The 19082-nt window shown below is 37.1% G+C and overlaps 1 protein-coding gene across 3 annotated transcripts; it reads right to left on the bottom strand.

The window, feature by feature from the left end:
* Positions 1 to 380: 380 nt before the first annotated feature.
* Positions 381 to 19031, bottom strand: LOC137936888 (golgin candidate 1). 3 transcript variants are annotated; one of them, XM_068781833.1, is made up of 21 exons: positions 18777 to 19031; positions 16756 to 16836; positions 16273 to 16316; positions 15395 to 16174; positions 11792 to 11854; positions 11412 to 11489; positions 11089 to 11292; positions 10045 to 10101; positions 9852 to 9926; positions 9693 to 9764; positions 8967 to 9029; positions 8781 to 8879; positions 6630 to 6707; positions 6171 to 6239; positions 2111 to 2158; positions 1926 to 2021; positions 1656 to 1732; positions 1203 to 1248; positions 935 to 1033; positions 768 to 812; positions 381 to 661 (listed from the first exon to the last, which is right to left on the bottom strand). In XM_068781833.1, the coding sequence occupies exons 1-21, from the start codon at positions 18802 to 18804 to the stop codon at positions 590 to 592; spliced, it is 2274 nt and encodes a 757-aa protein (XP_068637934.1). In that variant the 5' UTR covers positions 18805 to 19031; the 3' UTR covers positions 381 to 589. The 3 variants fall into 3 exon arrangements, with proteins under 3 accessions (XP_068637934.1, XP_068637936.1, XP_068637935.1); XM_068781835.1 differs by having other exon boundaries at positions 6630 to 6701; XM_068781834.1 differs by having other exon boundaries at positions 16273 to 16313.
* Between the last annotated feature and the right edge of the window lie 51 nt (positions 19032 to 19082).

The following is a 19082-nucleotide window of genomic DNA, read 5'->3' as shown; positions in this document are numbered from 1 at the left end:
ATTCCTTGCTTTGTTTCAAATCATCCGTGGAATTCCAATACTTGCTCTTCTAGTCCAAAAGTCTTCACTAAACTTCTCACTCTTACCAGTTGAACTAATAAGCTTCCCAATATAATCTACCATTTTTATAGAAAATTAAAAAAAACTGTACAACTTCGTGGACTTCAGGTACTTGCCAAGTTCTTCGAATGGATATGCCGAGTTGGAGTAAAATCATTGGTGTCTAGTACTTCAGTGTCTAGCACATTTCCAGTCATACAAAAAATTGAAAAGGGTTTCCTTTGATTGATATTAAGGTCACCAACCTTGTCAGCAAGTCAGTCAGCAACTTTCCAACAATGATTGGATGGGCCTTTAGACAAACCTATAACTAACCTGGGTAAAACATGATGGTCAATTGATATTTTTCTTTCATCATATGATTTCTTTATCATTTTTACAATGTGTTCAGGTCTATATAAAAACAAAAAATGAATACAGATTACCAATTGGCAAAAAAAAATTGCAAACAAATATGTGGAGTTTCTCTGTAATGAGCAAGAAACACATTAGAGATACCTAAAGTTGCAGCCTTAACTTGACAAATTCCTCACGGTAAGTTAGATGAGGCAAGTCCCATGGACGCTGCAACTTCTTTGGCAGCAAAACTGTCTGCGTGCTCCTGCAAAGCACAAATGAATGGTTCACTAAGCTGCCTGTTTCTTTCAAGTCAGGCAATTGTAACCAAGCACAAGAACCAGACAAAGAAAATATAGACTTGTGCAAACCTGAAGGCGATGCAGTAGAAACATCAAAAAAAGATGGACAAATACCTGAAGACAAGTACACAAAAATACCATACATTTGTAGTTTTCCAGGTGCTTAAGATTAAACGTCAAAAAACAGCTGGGAACAATCTGTTAAAGAAAAGAGGAAATCAGAAGCCTGTTCTCACCAGGTAGAAGAGTAGGAGGACTCGAGCAATTGGATAACGCCAAAGAAATCTAGTAGCACTGACAGCACCAGAATCTATAAGCTTCACAGCTTTTTGGATCTGAAATGAACAATATTCACCAGAAAATTGTCAGGTAAAGAAGGTTTGATATATATATATATATATATATATATATATATATATATATATATATATATATATATATATATATATATATATATATATAGAGAGAGAGAGAGAGAGAGAGAGAGAGAGAGAGAGATAAAACCTGTATGCTTGCCCCAACCATGTGACGATGGTACAAGGGTAGAGGCCTGCAATTATTAGCATAATAGATAACTATTGCTTAACCGTCATAAATACCAGAAGGAACATAGAAAAGAGTTTCAGAACAGGTTGTCAAAAGATACAGCATGGTAGGTTTCATGACATCATGAATAACTTCTCAATTTCCAATGAAGAGTAAGACCTAAAAACTGACATGACAAATGACAATTTATAGGTGATGGTAACTGACATAAAATAGCTATCTACAGGTAAAAGATAAGCTTCCATCACAAATATTCCCATAAGTCGGAAGTCTGTTGTAAAAATATGAATTACCACTGCCTAGAGTAAAAAATTGAATTATCATGGTAACTCTTAAGATCTAGAGGAAGCAACGAAAGTGTCAATGAACAGGTATAACAAATAACCAATCTAATAAGAGAAGTTCTCATACTCAAGTGCTTTAAAATCAGTGTCATCTTCCCAGGAGGAGGATGCTCGACGTGACACTCTGCTTCTTTCTGCTTCTACCTGTCAATGGAAGTCAATCACTCACGACAAGACAATGAAGTTTATTTTCGCCGAATAATGAAAACAGTTTTAATAGAAAAGCAGCAAGGCACTTGCTCAGTGCAAAAGGGACAATTCCAACAATTGACAAGTCATTGCTGAGAAGCTCCTTTTGCAAGAAAATCAGACTGAAAACAGCTAAGATTCCACCAACCTGTGCTTCTTGAAGACGTTTGGCTTCTTTCTCCAGTTGGAACTCAGCTGCTGCTTTTTCACTTGCCATAGCTTCAAGTTGTGTTTGTTTATAGTACTGGATCAGTACCATACCTCATCAGTTCACAAATTAATAGAGCACAAAAATAGTTGGCAGAATGCAAAGCAACTTAAACTATTACATACCAACAAATCAGTCAATTCACGGTATCTCTTCTCTAGTTCCATGTGTTCCTGAATTTTGTAATCATAGACAACAACATCAGGTTGTGCAATAGAAAACTGACACTACTGTCAAGCAATGGTTCAAGAGATTAAAGATCAAAACTGCAAGGGGAGAAAATTCTATGACTCTATCACACATTCTCAAAATGAAAGAAAGCAAACAATATTTCCAGACAACGACGAATGCGGATTGGGGACATCAATTTTGTTGAAGTACTATTCTACACATGAATCCAAAAGCCATTTTTAAATTGAATTTTGAGTTTACAAATAGATTTTCAAAGACTGAATGCTCCTCTTTGAATGAAGAGGAAGAAGAAGAGGAGATGAAATTTAAGCCATTACATCTAAAGCTAATGGTTAAATTAGAAATCGTTGCTCCTACTTACAAGGAGTAGGTCCATTATACATTGAGATCCTTTGTTTCTTACATGTAAGGTTCTTGTTAGAAGTTAGGGGTATTTAGTCATTTCATAGTGATGGCAAATCTGTAATAATGTAGCCAGGTGGTTCCATATTTATAGAATGGAGTTAGGATAGTTAGTATGTAATTTTCAGATTATTTTAAATGCTTTTTTTTGGTTCTTATATACATGTCCCCATGTAAGAGGCAATTTTGTGATACATCTTAAGAGGTTTAATATAATTAGAGATGGGGGTCAACTTTTCCCCCTATCAGGTTGGCTCTCGGCGAACTCTCTTTTCCTTCTATCTCTCTCTTCTTGCTTTCTTCCTCTACAATCTCTTCTCTCATCTCATTTTATAGTTCTTTCACGTGGTTCTCACTACATGTTTCCTTACCAATAGAATGCCCTCTTCTGTTATCAAGGGAAACGTTCCCATTCAAGGGTTAATTCCTTCTATTACTTTATTTTCATTGTCTCCTTGTATGGTAAAATATATTTTTTTGGGTATTCTCGTATGCAAAAGGGGTAGAAATGTTTTTGTCCCTCCACTAGTAAAACATTTGTATATGCTAATGTGACATTTTTTTAAGATGTCCCCTTCCCCCCTTCACTTATGGAAGTGCCTTTGGCTGCCCTAGTCGTGTGAGGTTCGGTGGGGTTATTCATGATGGAAATAGTCACCTCCTATACTCCTTTGCGGGCCCTCTTGGTATCTCCAACTCCACTACCACAGAACTCACTGGGCTATTCATGATTGGTATCAACATTGTTGTGTTCACTATGATGATGATGATCTACTATGGACGATACAGGTTCCCGTCGCTGTTCCAGTATCTGAGTTGGAGAGTCATTCTCACTTCATCGATCTCCATGTCCGTGGCTTCTTCTTTCTTTGAATCGGAGTCTTTCCCATAGTCTTACTCTTCCTCGTCATCTTGCTCTCTCTCTCGCAATCACCCTCTCCCGCTCACCATCTCTCTCCTAGATCTCAATCTTGACAAAATTTCAAGTTAGGGGACTGCCCTTGGGCAATACATGATAATTATTGCAGATCCTCCGGGAGTTTCTGCATCTTAAAGAGCTAGATACTTTTTCTTTTGAAGCACATTGACTCTTCATGAATAAGAGACTTTGCCCATGTAGGTTTGCCAAATTTGGCCCAACACTTATCAGAAAAATGGTTGGTACATCCACAATGGGTACATTTTTTGTCCTGTCTATTATCATCACGACCTTGACCTCTACCTTGACTGTCTCTTCCTCTGCCCCTTGTACCTCTACCATTACCTTTAAAAACTTTTGTGGATCCCAAAGTGTTCAGTGCAGACATAGGAACACTCCCTATGATACACTGGCAGATTCTGCATGTAAACTCTGCTATATGTAATAGAGAGAGACTGTACATCCTCAAAAGCTAGAAGTTGTGCTCAGACAACATCAAATTCTGGTCCTAATCCATCCCGAAACTTGGCAATGTGTACCTGTTCATGCTGCTTTCTAGTTTCCCTCTCAACAGTAGTGAAGGGGTGAAAAACAGAAATCTCCTGCAGTATGCCAATTAACTCACTATAATACTTCGTTACAGATCGTTGACCTCGTTTAAAGCTGAACATCTTGGCATATAACTCATATATCCTTGATAAATTACTCTCTTGAACATAAATGGACTCTAAGGAGACCCATATCTCCTTGGCTGTGTCGCAGTTCATAATTTGATTCCTGATTTTGGAATCAATACTATTTTTTATTTTTTTTAAATGATGCTGAATTTTATTAAGACAAAAGCTCAAACGAGCAGATTGCAAAGGGGGGAAGCCTTCCCAAACAATGAGGGATTGTTGGGAGGTTCCTAATTTTGCCAATTTATCAGCCAAAGAATTGGCTGATCTAGGAATGATATTCCAATTACAATGAATAAATGACACATTATCAGCAATATAATCAGTGATAGGCCAGTGGCACAAAGGGGGGGAGCGATCTTTTGAACACCAGAATCAATACTATTAAGCAACCAAGTCATGACTTAACTATCCTTAGCTTCCCAGTCATCATTCAGTAGGACTGGAGAATCATCTCTCATAAACTGAGTCTTTTTTTTAGCTTTCAGGAATATCCGAATAGATTTTGACCAAGCAAGATAATTCTGACCAATTAATCTTTCAGAAGTAGTTATAATTGTATCATTTCCTTCAGAATTACCAGATTATCTAGAGGGAGTAATAATTTCACCATATTTTGCCATATCTATCACTAAGCAACCACAACCAACCAAATAAAGCTTTAATCACAAGATAGGTGCATAGGGTAGGTGGGCCCCACTTCTTAAAAAAATACGGTTTGCATGTATACTTGCACAAAACACCCAATTTGTTCCAAAAAACAACCAGAATATATGATTTAAATGAACAATTATTGTAGATCATGCAGAAAATAGGGCTGATATCTCCTCAGGGAGTGATGCAAGCAGAAAAAAACCTGTATTGGGCTGTGCACCAGAAAATTGGAGTTTTCCTTGGCAAAAAAAGTCCTCTAGGACTCTATTCCAGCATTAGACTGCACCTAATAGCAGTAGAAGCCAACAACCCTAAGGTTTTGGCAGCAAAAAGGATGAGAAAAATTACTTTTTTTGTAACCAGTCAAGACCAAATCTCAAAAAACCATTTTCTGAGCTTGCTGGCTTCAAAAGAGGAAGAAATAGAACAAAAAGGCTTGATTCCAGAACTTAAAGCTCAGATACCATGATAAAAAAATAAGTAAAAATTGAGAGTTTTGGAGAGAGAATTAGATAGGGAGGAAAGAGAGAAGAGAGTTTGAGAAAAACTGCTCTGGATGGGGGTCAAGCACGACCCCCGCTTCTTCTTATTCACTAAGTGTTAGACAGTTACAAAAACTACACCTTTTTAGTTACATTTTACATATACCCTTATATCTCCCAATAGACTTACCAAAATTACACGAAATTTGTACTACAAAGAAATGTAAACATGCTGAACAATATAATATCATCTCTAGAAATTACAGCTAAGATAAAATGACCAAAATGCCCTTTTGTTGATTTTCTAACAAGGAATATGGAGGAGAAGGCTGCATCACTGCAGCACCTTCGTTAGGGGAAAATCGATCCACAAACCTCTTTTATTAAAGATTGATTCATGACTTAAGTGTGTACAACATATTTGTTGTATCACCTACTTGCCGGGGAGTTGTAATAATGACTTGTATGTTTTGTTTAATAGAATTTTGCTATTTACTAAAAAAAGAATTATTGACTGTGCATGCAGAGCCATTTCTGGGCAGCATGTTGATAGGGAAGCCAATGGAGATGCTGATATGTAGCCGAAGGACTGCAACTGTGGGAGGTGAAGCCACTAACTACCCCTTCCAGGGACATTAATCTTTTCTAGTGAGCTACTGAGTTGTAGTTATTCTATTTTTACTATTTTTATTTGTTTCTTTTTCTGTATCACTGTTGTAATGCATCAACACACTACCAAAAAAGATAAAGATCAACCCAGTCACTCTCTCCTCTCCATTTCTTCCCCAAAAATTTATTATAGGTTAAAAAAAAGTCAAGAAAGAAATTGATGTTCTGAAGAGGATGAGGATGAGCTAACCTGTCGTGAGTAATGTTCAGCATCTCTTTTCATGCCTGCCATTTCAACTCTCATCTTTTGCAACTCAGCCTGCCAAAAATAACATCAGATTCTAAGCAACATGCCTAGATGTCAAAAGAACGTGATATCATTTCAAAAAAAGCATTAGAGCCCATAAACAACTGGTGGATGGGAAACACTTTGAATGAAACAGGTCTGAACCTTACAGAACTGACCAAGGACAACCTAGATCCTAGGAAACATCAAATCTTTAAATAGAGCAACTAATAGCCTTTCACCTTCTTCTCAACCTATAAGTTTTTGTTTAAATTTCTTTGTTATTTGTTATTCTTTTGGAATCTCCTTGCTTCTTAGCTCTTGTATATTTCATCCCAGCATTTATAATTGATGTTCAGCTTTCAAAACCTCTGATGAAATAATTGTATAATAGTTGTTGGAAGAGAATTAACTTGAGTATACCTCCATAGAAGAAAGCTTGCTTTCTGCATCTCTTTGACCTTGGCGTGCTCGCTCCACTTCTTGTTGCCATGCCTGCATCTTCAAATATGAAAGAAACAACAAAAATTTCTTACACAAGAGAACATTGCTGGAAACAGCTCATGAATGCATTCACTTGAAACTTACAAAATTTCAATCTGTTATTTTACAATTTAACATTATATATATGTAATACACTGTTAAACAGTGTCCAGGTCCATCCAAAAATGACTAGCCAAGTTAGGAGGACATTTCTCAACTAATAACCATAACGTTTTCTGTAAAATATGTGAAACTTGGAAGGTAGAGAGAGAGGAGGAGAGAAGATCTTGAATGAGATACGTTGGGGGTCGTGCATGACCCCCAATGCTATTTTATTAAGCTTAATTGGACAATTTACAAAAATGTTCGTCTTCACATAAAATCACTTATTCCCTTATAACTTCCAGTCTACTCTTCCTATGAATATAAAAATTTGTACATAGACTAAATCAAACATGCTGAATAAGATAGTGTAGTAATATAAGATAACCGATCATATAAAATGACCAAAATACCCTTGAGCTGATTTTCTCACATTTTCCTTAACACGTATTCATAAGGAACTATTCTCATTAACACTCCCCTCACTTCCAGGCTTACACAAGTGGATAATAGGCCTGAGACATGGATAAGAAAAATGAAGTAAAAATTAAATGAGGCACAAAATGAGCCCAACAACATAGACTTTCTGATAACATGTTCAAGTTGGATCAAAGCTCATCCTAAAATGACTAGAAAAGTTATGAGGCCAATTCTATGTTAAGTTGTGAAGCCTAATCAACGCCCTACGCTGAGTCGGTACGAGGATCGACATTTGCCGTAAGGTCACCATGGGGGTTGGAAGGGGGTGTGGGGGCGGAGCCCCCACCCTTTCCATGATATATTAACTGTTATTCCATTAAGGACAGTTTGGAAATTTTACTCTTGTATCACGATTGCTATAATTTTCTTTTTATAATTGAGGGGCGCCGCTTTTAGGGTTTTATCATCACCGAGAAGGAGTTGGAGTTGCAGCCCGAGAGAGGTTAGAGAAAACACCTGTAAGTGTGTGCAATTTCTCTTGTAAATTATTTTATCTTTATAATGGATTACTGCAGCGGTGGAAGACAAGATGTAGTCTCACCTTGAAGCGAACCTGTATAAATCTTGTTGTTAGTTTTTGTGCTTGTTTTTTTTTCTTCCGCGATTATTATTATTGCTCTCGTTAGTTTGGAATTAGGGTGTTTAATTCCTAACATTCTTAACTAATAACCATAGGATTTTTCCTAACACATATTTATGTGAGACTATTCTCACTAACATACAGAATTTTCAAAAAAAAAAAAAAAAAAGGAAAAGAAAAACCGCTTGCACCTTATATGTTAGGCACTCTATATTTTTCCCAAAACACATATAAAACTGATCAAGATAATCTTTTAACACTTCACTTGGATACATTATTAGAGACAAGAAGTTATAGTGAGTTGAATAACCGGAGGTGAAACAAAGCGATGCTTTGAGGAGAGCAATGAGTATGCATCTGTATGCACACACGAATACAAAAAGAACAATCCTTCTTATCACATGGCAAGGTTGTTAAAATGATTTTTGTGATATAGGAATTAAAAGGAAAAGTTTACTGATGGATATCTATTTGTTTCGTTTGCAACTAAAAAATTTAAAACAAAACTCATGAACTTATCCTGAGAAAATAGTCCAGAACAACAAGTGCTCTGTTTGCCTTCATGTCAGAGACAGTGGTAAGAATATTGGATAAAGTTCGAGAAGGCAAATTTCATAAAGCATGTTGAGCACACATGTCATGTGCTGTATCAATTAGTGTTTATCAAGAAAAGTGAATTCCAAACTAAAGGTCTACACAAAATCTACCATAGCCTATCAATTACACTCTGCAAAAATCCAAATATAAGATGATTTTTGGCACAAAAAGTTGAAGGTCAAGAAGTAATATTTTGGAGAAGATGAAAACAAACAGAATCCTAAAATGGATGGCAAAAAGTCGGAAAGACAAATTGAAGAAAGGCAATGCATCAACATTCAGGAGGATTAGTTGAAACTACTCCTAAGCAGTGACAAGCTCATTGCACGTACCTTAAGTGCTAAATTTGCTTCTTCAGGAGACCTCTTTTCTCCACGACGAGCACGGACCTCCATGTCTTGTAGTTCTTGGTTCAAAGATGTACATTCCAACTGATAAGATTTCAATCAGTTTACACTGATCAGCTGGAGCTTACGCACTATCCCTTCATTCTGTGAAAGATGAAAAGGGTAAAATACCTCAAGCAAAGCCAACTTTTGTTCCAGTTCAGAAGCTCGAGATGTTCTCTCATCAACTGTTCTCTGAAGCATTCAAATGAAATAAAAGACAGATACCATCAGGTGAACATAAACTAAAGTGCAAGAACTTCTGCAAATATAATATTTCACAGTCATTTATCCCAGAATGTAGAAACATGTTCCAAGGAATGAAGTTATTAAGATATGTCCATGTTTAGCAAGTATATGAATTGAGATGGAAAACAAAACGTTTTTATGTTTTACATGTGCAATAACCAGAAGGTACAAAATAAACAGACGTCTTCAAGTGAACAGAAGCTACCAAAGAACAGACACTACAACAAATGCACCTTTCCAAGTATAATATTGGACTACCTTTTGTACCACAATCTAGAAATGCACATCAAGAATATAAAGTCTGTTAAGCAAATTAACTATGTCCACAAACAAAATGAATAGAGATGGTAAATGAAACGTTTTCAAGATTTACATATGTAACAGATATTTTTGGGTATTTAAAGCCTTCCAATTTAAAGAAACAGGGTTGAGAATGCTTGCGGTTTGATCACTTGTATGAAAATTGTGATCTCAATCAATTAAATGGCCAAACTGAAAACTGGTTCAGGGCAACAATTATATTCTTCGTCTCCTAAAGTGTTCGTTTAGAATAAAAAATCTCTAGCTCTTAACTCAATTAACTGTAAAATTCTTAATCTGTTAATTTACCTGGATCCTAGCAAGAGCTGTGGATGCCTCAACAGCTCGATGCTCTAATTCCACTTCCCTTTCCATGGCAGCCTGTTTATATCACAAAAACGACCAAGCTAGCAAAAGCACATAAAAAACATAGAAGAAAAAATTAAGAAGTTGAGGAAAAAAGTAAACCATTTTTGTAGCATTATGTGCTGTACGCTCTTCGTCAGCTCTGCGCTCTGCTGCAGCAAGCTCTTCACGTAGAGCCTGCTCAATAAAAGAATGTATAAGTTTCTTGTAAATTTGTTTTGAAAGCACATCAAGTATGATCTGACAGATCTCCAAAGTGACAGTGTAAGACACTTGAAAGTTCTCATTAGCTTACTTGCATCATCCGTGTCTCTGTCAGTTCTCTACTTCTCATGATGGTTTCCATATTTGCCTGTTTCATGGATCATTTTAATATCACTGATGTCACTTAAGTAAAAAAAATACAAAAACTAAATCCATTTAGAAAAAAAAAAACTGAAGTCACAAGAATCTACTGCTCATATCAGGAGCTTATAATAGAAGTCAATATAATGGAGAGAAATGCCCAATACTCTGGACACTGCAAAATGAATAACCCAGTATAGGAAGAGATACATCATAACAAAAACTAGTTGAAGTGATTAAGTTTAGTAGATTTTGCTTAAAGTTGAAAAAAGAATATCAAGTTGTGACCACAGATAGGAATCCTTTCCACAAGAGAGCAATTTTCAGTAAGTACTGACAAAGTCAGGAAAACATGAAGGACAGTATCCCAAAAGAATGTCGGAGACAAATCAAACAAAAAAATTCAGGAACAGAGATTCTCTATATTCAGCATAAAATAATCTTTGAAGGAAATGTCAGAGATCTCAATAGGCAAAAGCTATCAGTCAGATTAAGTCAGCATGCAATTCCATTAAGTAGCTTCCACCAAGAGCATCACCAATATTTCACCCGATTGAATCCATTTATATTCATATAGAGATGCTGACACACCCATAGAAGTGGAAACTCTATGGCAGGCAACCTTGCATATGGAGGGGTGTCTACACAGCCTTTAGCAGCAGCTACGTTCTCCAATAGTTTCTTCCACTTAATCATGTTGCTAAGCTGCTATTTGTCTGGACTCTTGTTACTCTTTTTCCTCATTCTTTATAGAATCTGATGCCTTTTCTTTAGAGAAAGCCATCAGCTATAAATAGCAAGTATCACTTTTACTTTTGGCAGCATTTGCAGTATTCAGAATTCCTCTATACCATATGACTAAAGTGAAAATAGATAAGATTTTCATTGGTTGTAAATGGGAGGAAAAGAGGGAAACTGAAATGTGCCTCAGTGACCCACTGCCAGGAAAATCATATACCAAATCAGATTTTAACAGGTAAATGGAAGTGCAAACCTGCAATGACGCAAGCTGTCCTTCAGAAACTGCAGCTTGTTTCTTCATTACATCCATTGAAGCCACAAGGGCCTCAATTTCTGAATTTTTTGCAGCCAGCGCATCAGACATGTCAGATTCAATCTTGTTCACTGCATTCTTAGATACAGATAACTCCTGTTGCAGCTGCTTTATATGAGCCTCATATGCACTACTCCGTTCTCTCTGTTAAAACAGTATTGTCACACCATAACATGATCATCCAAAATGAAGCAAGGTCAAGTCAAAAAGTTAGCAAAAGTGGCAATAGAGCGCCCTAGAATGTGGCTCAATTTGCCTCTCACCTCTGTAATGAGAAGTTCCTCCAGCTGTGCACTCTCAGATTTGTATTCTTGAAGACGAGATGATAGCCCAGCACATACCTAATCATGAACAAAAAAAGAAATATAATGAGTGCGACAATATCATTAGGAGAACAACTAGAAAGTCAATGAAGTATCTATAAATTTCCATGAGTATCCAAGATAATCTGCATGACCAACAAAACTTGAGATTGAAATTGGTTCTGCTGCAGAAGGCATGGCAGAATGACTAAATATACAGACATGCAATGCATCCATGAAGCAACAGCCGAATGGCGAATGGTTATGATTCTCAACTCAAAGAATATACGAGACTTTAAAGAGTGCAATTGCAGAGATATGAAAAAATTTAGTTAACTTACCCGAGCTAACCTAGCCTCCTTTGACTGACCAGTGGAAACTGTACTTTTAAGAAGTCCTTGGGCCTGCCAGCAACTAAAATGGTTTATCAAAGATACTGCTAAATGTGAAAACAACAAGAACTCACACATAAGATCTAGTTCTATAGTTCATTCAGATGGCATTTTGTTCTCTCTAGGTATGAGATTGTTAAGCATTTAGTAAAGTAGCCTTTCTGCAGAAAATCATTTTGAACCTTGCTTTTTTATGCTTTCATATATATAGATATATACCAACTAAAATGGTTTATCAATGGTACATCTAAATGTGAAAACAACAAGAACTCACAAATAAGAACTAGTTCTATAGTTCATTCAGATGGCATTTTGTTCTCTCTAGGTATGAGATTGTTAAGCATTTAGTAAAGTAGCCTTTCTGCTTTTTAGCAAAGTTGCAAACCTTTCTGCAGAAAATCATTTTGAACTTTACTTTTTTATGCTTATATATATATATAACAATGAGAAAAATGATTCCATTAAGAAGGCTCCTGAAGGAGAGAAAACCCAAGTACAAGAGCTTCTAGACGCAAGTGTCAAGACCAAATCAAATAGGAAGAGAGGTTCCTACAGCGAGGTGCTGCCTGGAGACCCTTTTCATAACCAAAGTATCAGCAATGCTGTTAGCTCTTCTAAGGGTATGCCATTATGAAATATCAAGGCTCTTACATATATCCTCAATTTCATGAATATTAAGAAGCATCTACATAGGGGGGGGGTGGTTCTTTCTGCTGGCCCAACTAATGACCACTGCAGAGTCTCCTTCAACAACTACGGGGTCAGAAAATCACCCCCCATAGTCTAATGCCCTCAAATAAGGCTCTCAACTCCCTCATGGTAGCATCTTCAAAACCAAATGGAGTGTAGCAAACAAGGAGGACACTGTCTAAGGAGTTTCTTATAACACCACACCACACATCCCTCCCCCCCCCCCCTCCAGCTGAACCCAAATTACCCCACAAACTTCCATCAAAGTTAAGCTTTAGCCAACTCCCAAGCGGAGGGATCCAAGCAATAAGATTTGATATGGTGTGGTCCAATGAGTTGATGATCAACTTCCAGTTGTGCTTTGCATGGGGAGATGGGAGGTTGTGTCATGCAACATACTCGCCCAAAAGAGCACACAGAGGATAGTTGCCTCAATAATGCCTGAAACAGATAATTGTCACTTTTAAAAGTCCATTCATTTCTTTCATTCCAAATATTCCAAACAACTGTAGCAAAAGAGAGCAAGCAAAGATTTTTCCCATGGCAAAAAGTTAATTTTCTCAAGGAAGGAATAATATTGAAGGCTAAACTTGGAAAAGAAAGTGCTCCAAATTTGCCCTAAAATAGGTGATCCACCATTTCAAGATGGTCATCACAAAGCTTACAAGATTGATCTTCAATAGTACTTCCCCTTCTGGGGAGCTGGTCCACCATGAGGATTCTATCCTTTGCTGCATACTACAGAAAGTGATCAACTATAGTAGGGGCGGGGATCTTCTAGATGATAGTCACTGGGATCTTCTGTTGTAAGACAGAGCCATACAGATAAGAATATTGGGAGGTTACTAGTTATAATCCTGAAGCATCCCGCTTTTAGACCATAAAGTCCTCCAACAAACCTCGTGCTCTCTAAAGTTGATATGAGGTTCATTGTGTTTTTGCACTTCATCATCCCTTAGTGCTCTCCTGATGTTCAAATCCAGATGGGGACATTGTTTGATGTGTAATAGGAATTTTTGACTGATATATCCTGGTCACTAGCCAGCCTAAAAATAGATGCCTGCTCCTTGGCCTGAGTATCCATCTAGGAGGTGAAATCCCTGCAATGGACATGGATAACGAATCCACTATCAAAATGTGGGACAAGCTTACAAATTTGCTTCCAAATATTAGAAGGATGATCTGGGGGGCCAGGTGATAGGAACCAAAAATTAGCTTAGTGATATTTCCTAGCAATATTTTTTCATGGTAATTTCCAAATATGACCTTCTTTGAACTATATTTCTAGAATTAACCACTTAAATGCCATAATTCTGGATACAAAAGCCATATTTCTAGATATGGGCTAATTCTAAATGCTGTGACTGGAACCCTAACAGAAGGCCATTTTTAGGGGTATCACTATCTCTCTTTATTAATTTAATGCAGAGAAGTTATTTTCATAAAAGGGAAATAGGGCCCACCTTCCCGCTTCTTCTTCAACATAGGAAGAAGAAAGAGGCAACTCTGGCACTCCCCTATCCTGCAACAAAATCTCCCTTCTTTCTTTCGAAGGAGTTTGACCAGGAGGAAGGGGGGGGGGGGAGGAGGTGGAAGCCCCATCTTGGTTCATGTGCAGGAATTGCATGGAAATGAAGAATCTGCTGGAAGGCTCTTTCTCCACAACCTTTCCTCATCCCTCTTCATGCAGTGATGAGGAGAAAAATAGGAACAGGGAGAAAAAAATAGGTCCCCCTCCTTCAGCCCCTCCTCCCCACCACCACCACACACACACACCCCTTTCTCCTCCACAATTAAAATTTCTTTTGTCACAGTATAATGATGGAGAGGCTGCAGTTGTCCGCTAAATTTTGTTATCTGACTATATTTGAAAATATGATATCTAAATGGTCATATTTGACAATTACTCTTCTCCAAGGGGGAAGGAAAGAAAATTATATAATCATTAGGACATAAAAACTATAGTAACATACCTAAACTTAGTTAATTTTAAGATTTAAATGTACAAACAATATACTGTCGAGTGGACCTTTTGTTCAATGGGTACATGAAGGGGTACGATATCGTGGATGGCAGAGATCTAAAAAAACCAATGCATATGATAGGCATCCTGAATTTCAACTAACTTGTTAATATAAAAAAAGTACAAGTTCAAAGATCAAATTGTCAACTTAATGATCAAGTCATAAATTTCAAAGAAGAAACCTACAGTCATGAGAGAAATTAATTAGTCATACCACAAGAACAATAAAAACAAAAACTTATTATTTGAGAAAAAAAAACTTTTAAGTCAACTAGAAGATAAAAAATGAGGAATTGTAGGAGATCCCAAATTGGAACTGCTTTCTTTGAGACCAGCCACAATCCTTTGATTGTTAGATAAGACTTTTCTATTGCAAATGAAAGATGATCAGAATGGATGAGATCAAAATGGGCCTAAAGTAGCATGATCTCACAGATGGTTTTTAATAGACAGGAGATTTTTTTTTTTTAAATGAATTGACAAAAGAGGATAATGGGAAAATCATAAAATATTGCCCATCTAAGGTTACACTGTAATTTAACTGGCAGCAACTAAAAAACATGAAAAATATTTGCACTGAGCCCTCAAAATAGGATTATATCCATTAGACATAATGAATTGAAAATTATATGAAACAACCAAAACAAAAATATAGCTGGGTTTTTTCATCATTACAACAGAAATGAGCTAAATTTGTCCACAACAAGTGCTAGATTATTTTAATGAGTCAAGCCAATTTCCATACTAGAGAGCAACTTTCAGCTCTCTTGTCTTGATGAAATAAGACCTACAGCTACAGCTACTATATCCATGTAAGCACATCCATACACATCCTTTACCTCATCAAGCTGGTCTTGAACTTTGCTCGAAGAAATATCAGCCTTCTGCTCCTGTTGTGTATTGGCAGAAGAATCTCTTTTCTGTTCTAGTTGTGTCTTGGCAGCAGAATCAATTTTCTGTTCTTGTAGTGTCTTGGCATCAGAATCCGTTTTTTGTTCCTGTTGTGCCTTGGCAGCAGAAAAGTTATTCTGCTCCAGTTCTGACTCGATAGCAGAACCATTTTTCTGCACTTGTTGAGTCTTTGGGACATGCTCTTGTAAGACATCCAGTTCTTTCACCTGAAGAATGTCACTATCTGTTTCATTTACAGGTCTCTGTTGGTCAATCTTCAAGAAACCTTCATCCATTGCCAACTCAACTTTTGAGCCAGTATCTGCTGCAGGTGAATGATGTCCATTGACAAACTGAGTTCCAGTTGCCTCTAAAGGTGCAGAGGACGGTTCTTCACACAAGTCCGCTGTGTTTTCATTGGTAATTTCACTGTTTAGTGAGTATGGAGTAATTTCAATATCATTTTTGTTAGTTGATGGTTCCATGATAAGAGCAGCACTATCATTGATGACATTTTTAGAATCTGGCACTGGTGAAGGAACAACCGAGATCTCTTCTTCTTTACTAACATCAGATGGAGCATCTGTATTTCCACTTTGCATAGTGCCCCGACTTTCAGATGTTGACCAATCTTCACTAACAAATGTATCAATGGTATCAATTGAAGCCGATACTTGTTTGGTGTGATTATTCTTAGAGAGTTCAGTAGTTTGTAGTCTCAAGCTGCTCTGAATAAATAATATAACAAAAAAAGTGAGGAACAATCTGTGAGTTAAAATAGCATAGAGATGGACAACTTTACAAGAGTTTGCGGTTTACAGTTAACCTTTGATTTTTTTCCCTTCTGAGAATCTTGGCCAATGGATGCTACTGGTTGTCACAAGAGACAAAAAAAACAAATTAAAAAATAATAAGACAAAGCAGTAAATAAACTAAGGGTCAAGCAGTAGAAGAGCACAAGTGAAGAGTTCCCCCCAGCAAAGACATGTTGGAGGTCAGAGGGGAGTGGAAGTGTGCGATTCCCAGCATTCCAGTGCCAGCAAAAAAGTACTTCATTGATAATAACAGAATTACCATAGTGTTGAAAACAACATTCCTATCCTTCAGATCCACAATTCTTATCATTTTGTCAGATCTAACAATTGGAATTCCTGATCTCTCTCTCTCTCTCTCATATTCTATTTCTATTATACATATTCCAAAAAAGAACACCACCCCCCCCCCCAACAAAATACCCCCCACCAAATATATTTAACAAAAAAAAAGACGGAGTCTAGTTTTAAGTCAGGAGTTGCATTGAGATCTGTACCTGATGGCTGTGAGTTGGACTGCTCCTCTGACAGCTCACTGGCAACTAGCTTTGCCCTTCTGTCTACTACTTCAAATAGATCTGATTCAAGCCATTACACCACTTAGAGCTTCCGAGTAAACATCACATCTTCTACACTTTTGGTAACAATCAAAATCAAATAACTCAACATGCACTATTGACATACCACTCAGAAATATATACTACAAGAACGGAAAGAGGGATCTCAGATAACCTGGTTTGCTTCTATTTTAATGTGCAATAACTTAGTTGCATTCTCTAAGAAATGATAAACAAAATTAGATAACAAAACCAAGTGTAAATCCACTGTGGCACATGCTTGGAGAAGATATTGCAGGTTAAAGAAATGGATACTTTTAACTGGCATACATACCCAGAAGTAGGCATTTCTTTTGTTTTACATTACTCTATCAAAACCTTGACCTCAGGTTACATTTTTGTTCAATTGACCCATTAACTTTTTTAATTTTGCTCCCTTCTAATTATGTTCCAACTGACAATGTTTATAGTCTATCAAGTCGCACAGATATAAACCTAATTGTTCTACATCAAGTCCTCAGAGAATCTTACAGCTTATCTAAATCACATATAACTTCTGATTTTCCAAATGCTTTATTTCTCATGGAAGTTCTTTAACTAGGGATGTCCATGTCAGACAATGACAGAGTAGCTGAAGCTATGCCAATCCACTCAGACTTGAATCTTATGCATCATGTGAGAGGAAAAAACACTTTTCGACAAAGAAAGGTCGAACAGGATGAAATGCCTGAAAATCACATTCGCAAACCCTCCTATATGTGGCAGCAGGATCCAGCATAAAAATTCAGGAAATAATTATGTAGAATCATCCAAACTATGAGAGCTTGGGACCCACTGTTCATAGTGATTTCTAAAGCGAAATTCTATAGGGTGTTCTGCAGAAGTTCAATTTGCCAGTTGGATTTCTAGCTAGACTCAAAGATTTCATGGAGCAAAATATTCCTATTAAGCTGCCTACGCTAAGAAAATTGATGTAGCGTCAATGTTTAGCTTACATTCCTTGGATGATTTTGGCCGGAGAGAAAGCAAAGATATTTTAAACAGAACTATTCTCAAATCAGTAAGGTTATGGCCACTCTCTCCTCGAAGGCATTGACAAGTTTTCAATGAGATCCAACATCATTCTTATAATGTTGCATTCAGTTGCAACCATGTAAACTACTCTGTTAATCATGTTGCTGATGCTTTAGCTAAAGAGTGATCTCCCTCATTTTTAGGTTCCCCACTCACATTCCCTCAGTTAGATTGTACTGGCTTTTAGCTTAATAAAATTATCACCATCTAAGGGAAAAAAACATTTGAATCCCTTAGTTGGTTCATTAAGTGCTTTTACAAACACAACATACATACTTCAAGGATCCAAAATTGTTGGACATTTTCCTCTCGAGTCTCAAAATAAAACCTAACACAATTGAAGAAGAGGATACAGTAACGCTACCCCTTTAATAAAGATTCTGTAAACACAGCTTATGCACATGCTTTAATTAGAATGCTTCATGTTATCTAAGTCACGTATAATTGCTGAGAGGGATTAATTATTCCTTCTGTAAGAAATAAGAATTGTTCCATTGACATGTTCTCCCCCCGAAGGCCATTAACTTCCCAAGACTGTGTTCGAATAGACACATGATGTATTTAAACCCCTAATAGGTTATTCCTTGTGTAGCTCTTCACAGTGATTTCTACGACAAACACATAGAAGCTCGTAATTTATTGGGTTATCTGCAGTTTAATAATCTTTGTAACAGATCAGATAAAAATCAGCAAATAAAGCGACCATAGCTAAACATAAGTCCCGGGATCTCACGCTAAACATAAACGGGAGAGTTTATTGTGCCAAATGATCAGAAGTGAAGACGAAAGAATTCCTGATGTAATCGATATTATGGAATCAATACTCCAAACAGGGAGGCAGGAAGGACAAACAAAGACATTTGGTTGTCTAATCAAGAAGATCTTACCTTCGGCCACTTTCAGCCAAGAAGCCATGAGAAGACAAATGAATCAGGAGGGACTAGGCACTATGCGATTTAAGAGAGTTGTCGAAGTTGTTGGTTAGATCTAAACGAACACAATGCGATATCATGCAGTGCTATTGCGGTTGAGAGGACATCACAAGAGCTGGAGCGCCGGACCCGAGAAGAACACAACGATTGTAATTTTGTCGAAATTGCAGTCATCTGAGTCTTAAAAGATCCGATAGAAGAGAAAGAGGATCCGTCTGCTGGTTTTACTTGGTTTTTTTCCGGGGCACTGGAGTCGACATT

Source organism: Aristolochia californica, unplaced genomic scaffold (assembly GCF_029961685.1).
Source record: "Aristolochia californica isolate CCGP_79_NKW_82.1479 unplaced genomic scaffold, dmAriCali1.0.hap1 SCAF_7, whole genome shotgun sequence".
NCBI classification, from domain to species: Eukaryota; Viridiplantae; Streptophyta; class Magnoliopsida; order Piperales; family Aristolochiaceae; genus Aristolochia; species Aristolochia californica.
Note: the sequence above shows the minus strand (reverse complement) of the source record. Positions and strands in the feature narration are given on the sequence as shown.

Coding starts and splice junctions, on each gene's coding strand:
- LOC137936888 (XM_068781833.1), bottom strand. CDS start 18,804: ATGGCTTCTTGGCTGAAAGTGGCCGAAG. Junction 9,927..10,044: donor CAGAGACACGGATGATGCAA/GTAAGCTAATGA, acceptor TTTATTGAGCAG/GCTCTACGTGAAGAGCTTGC. Junction 9,765..9,851: donor CACATAATGCTACAAAAATG/GTTTACTTTTTT, acceptor TGATATAAACAG/GCTGCCATGGAAAGGGAAGT.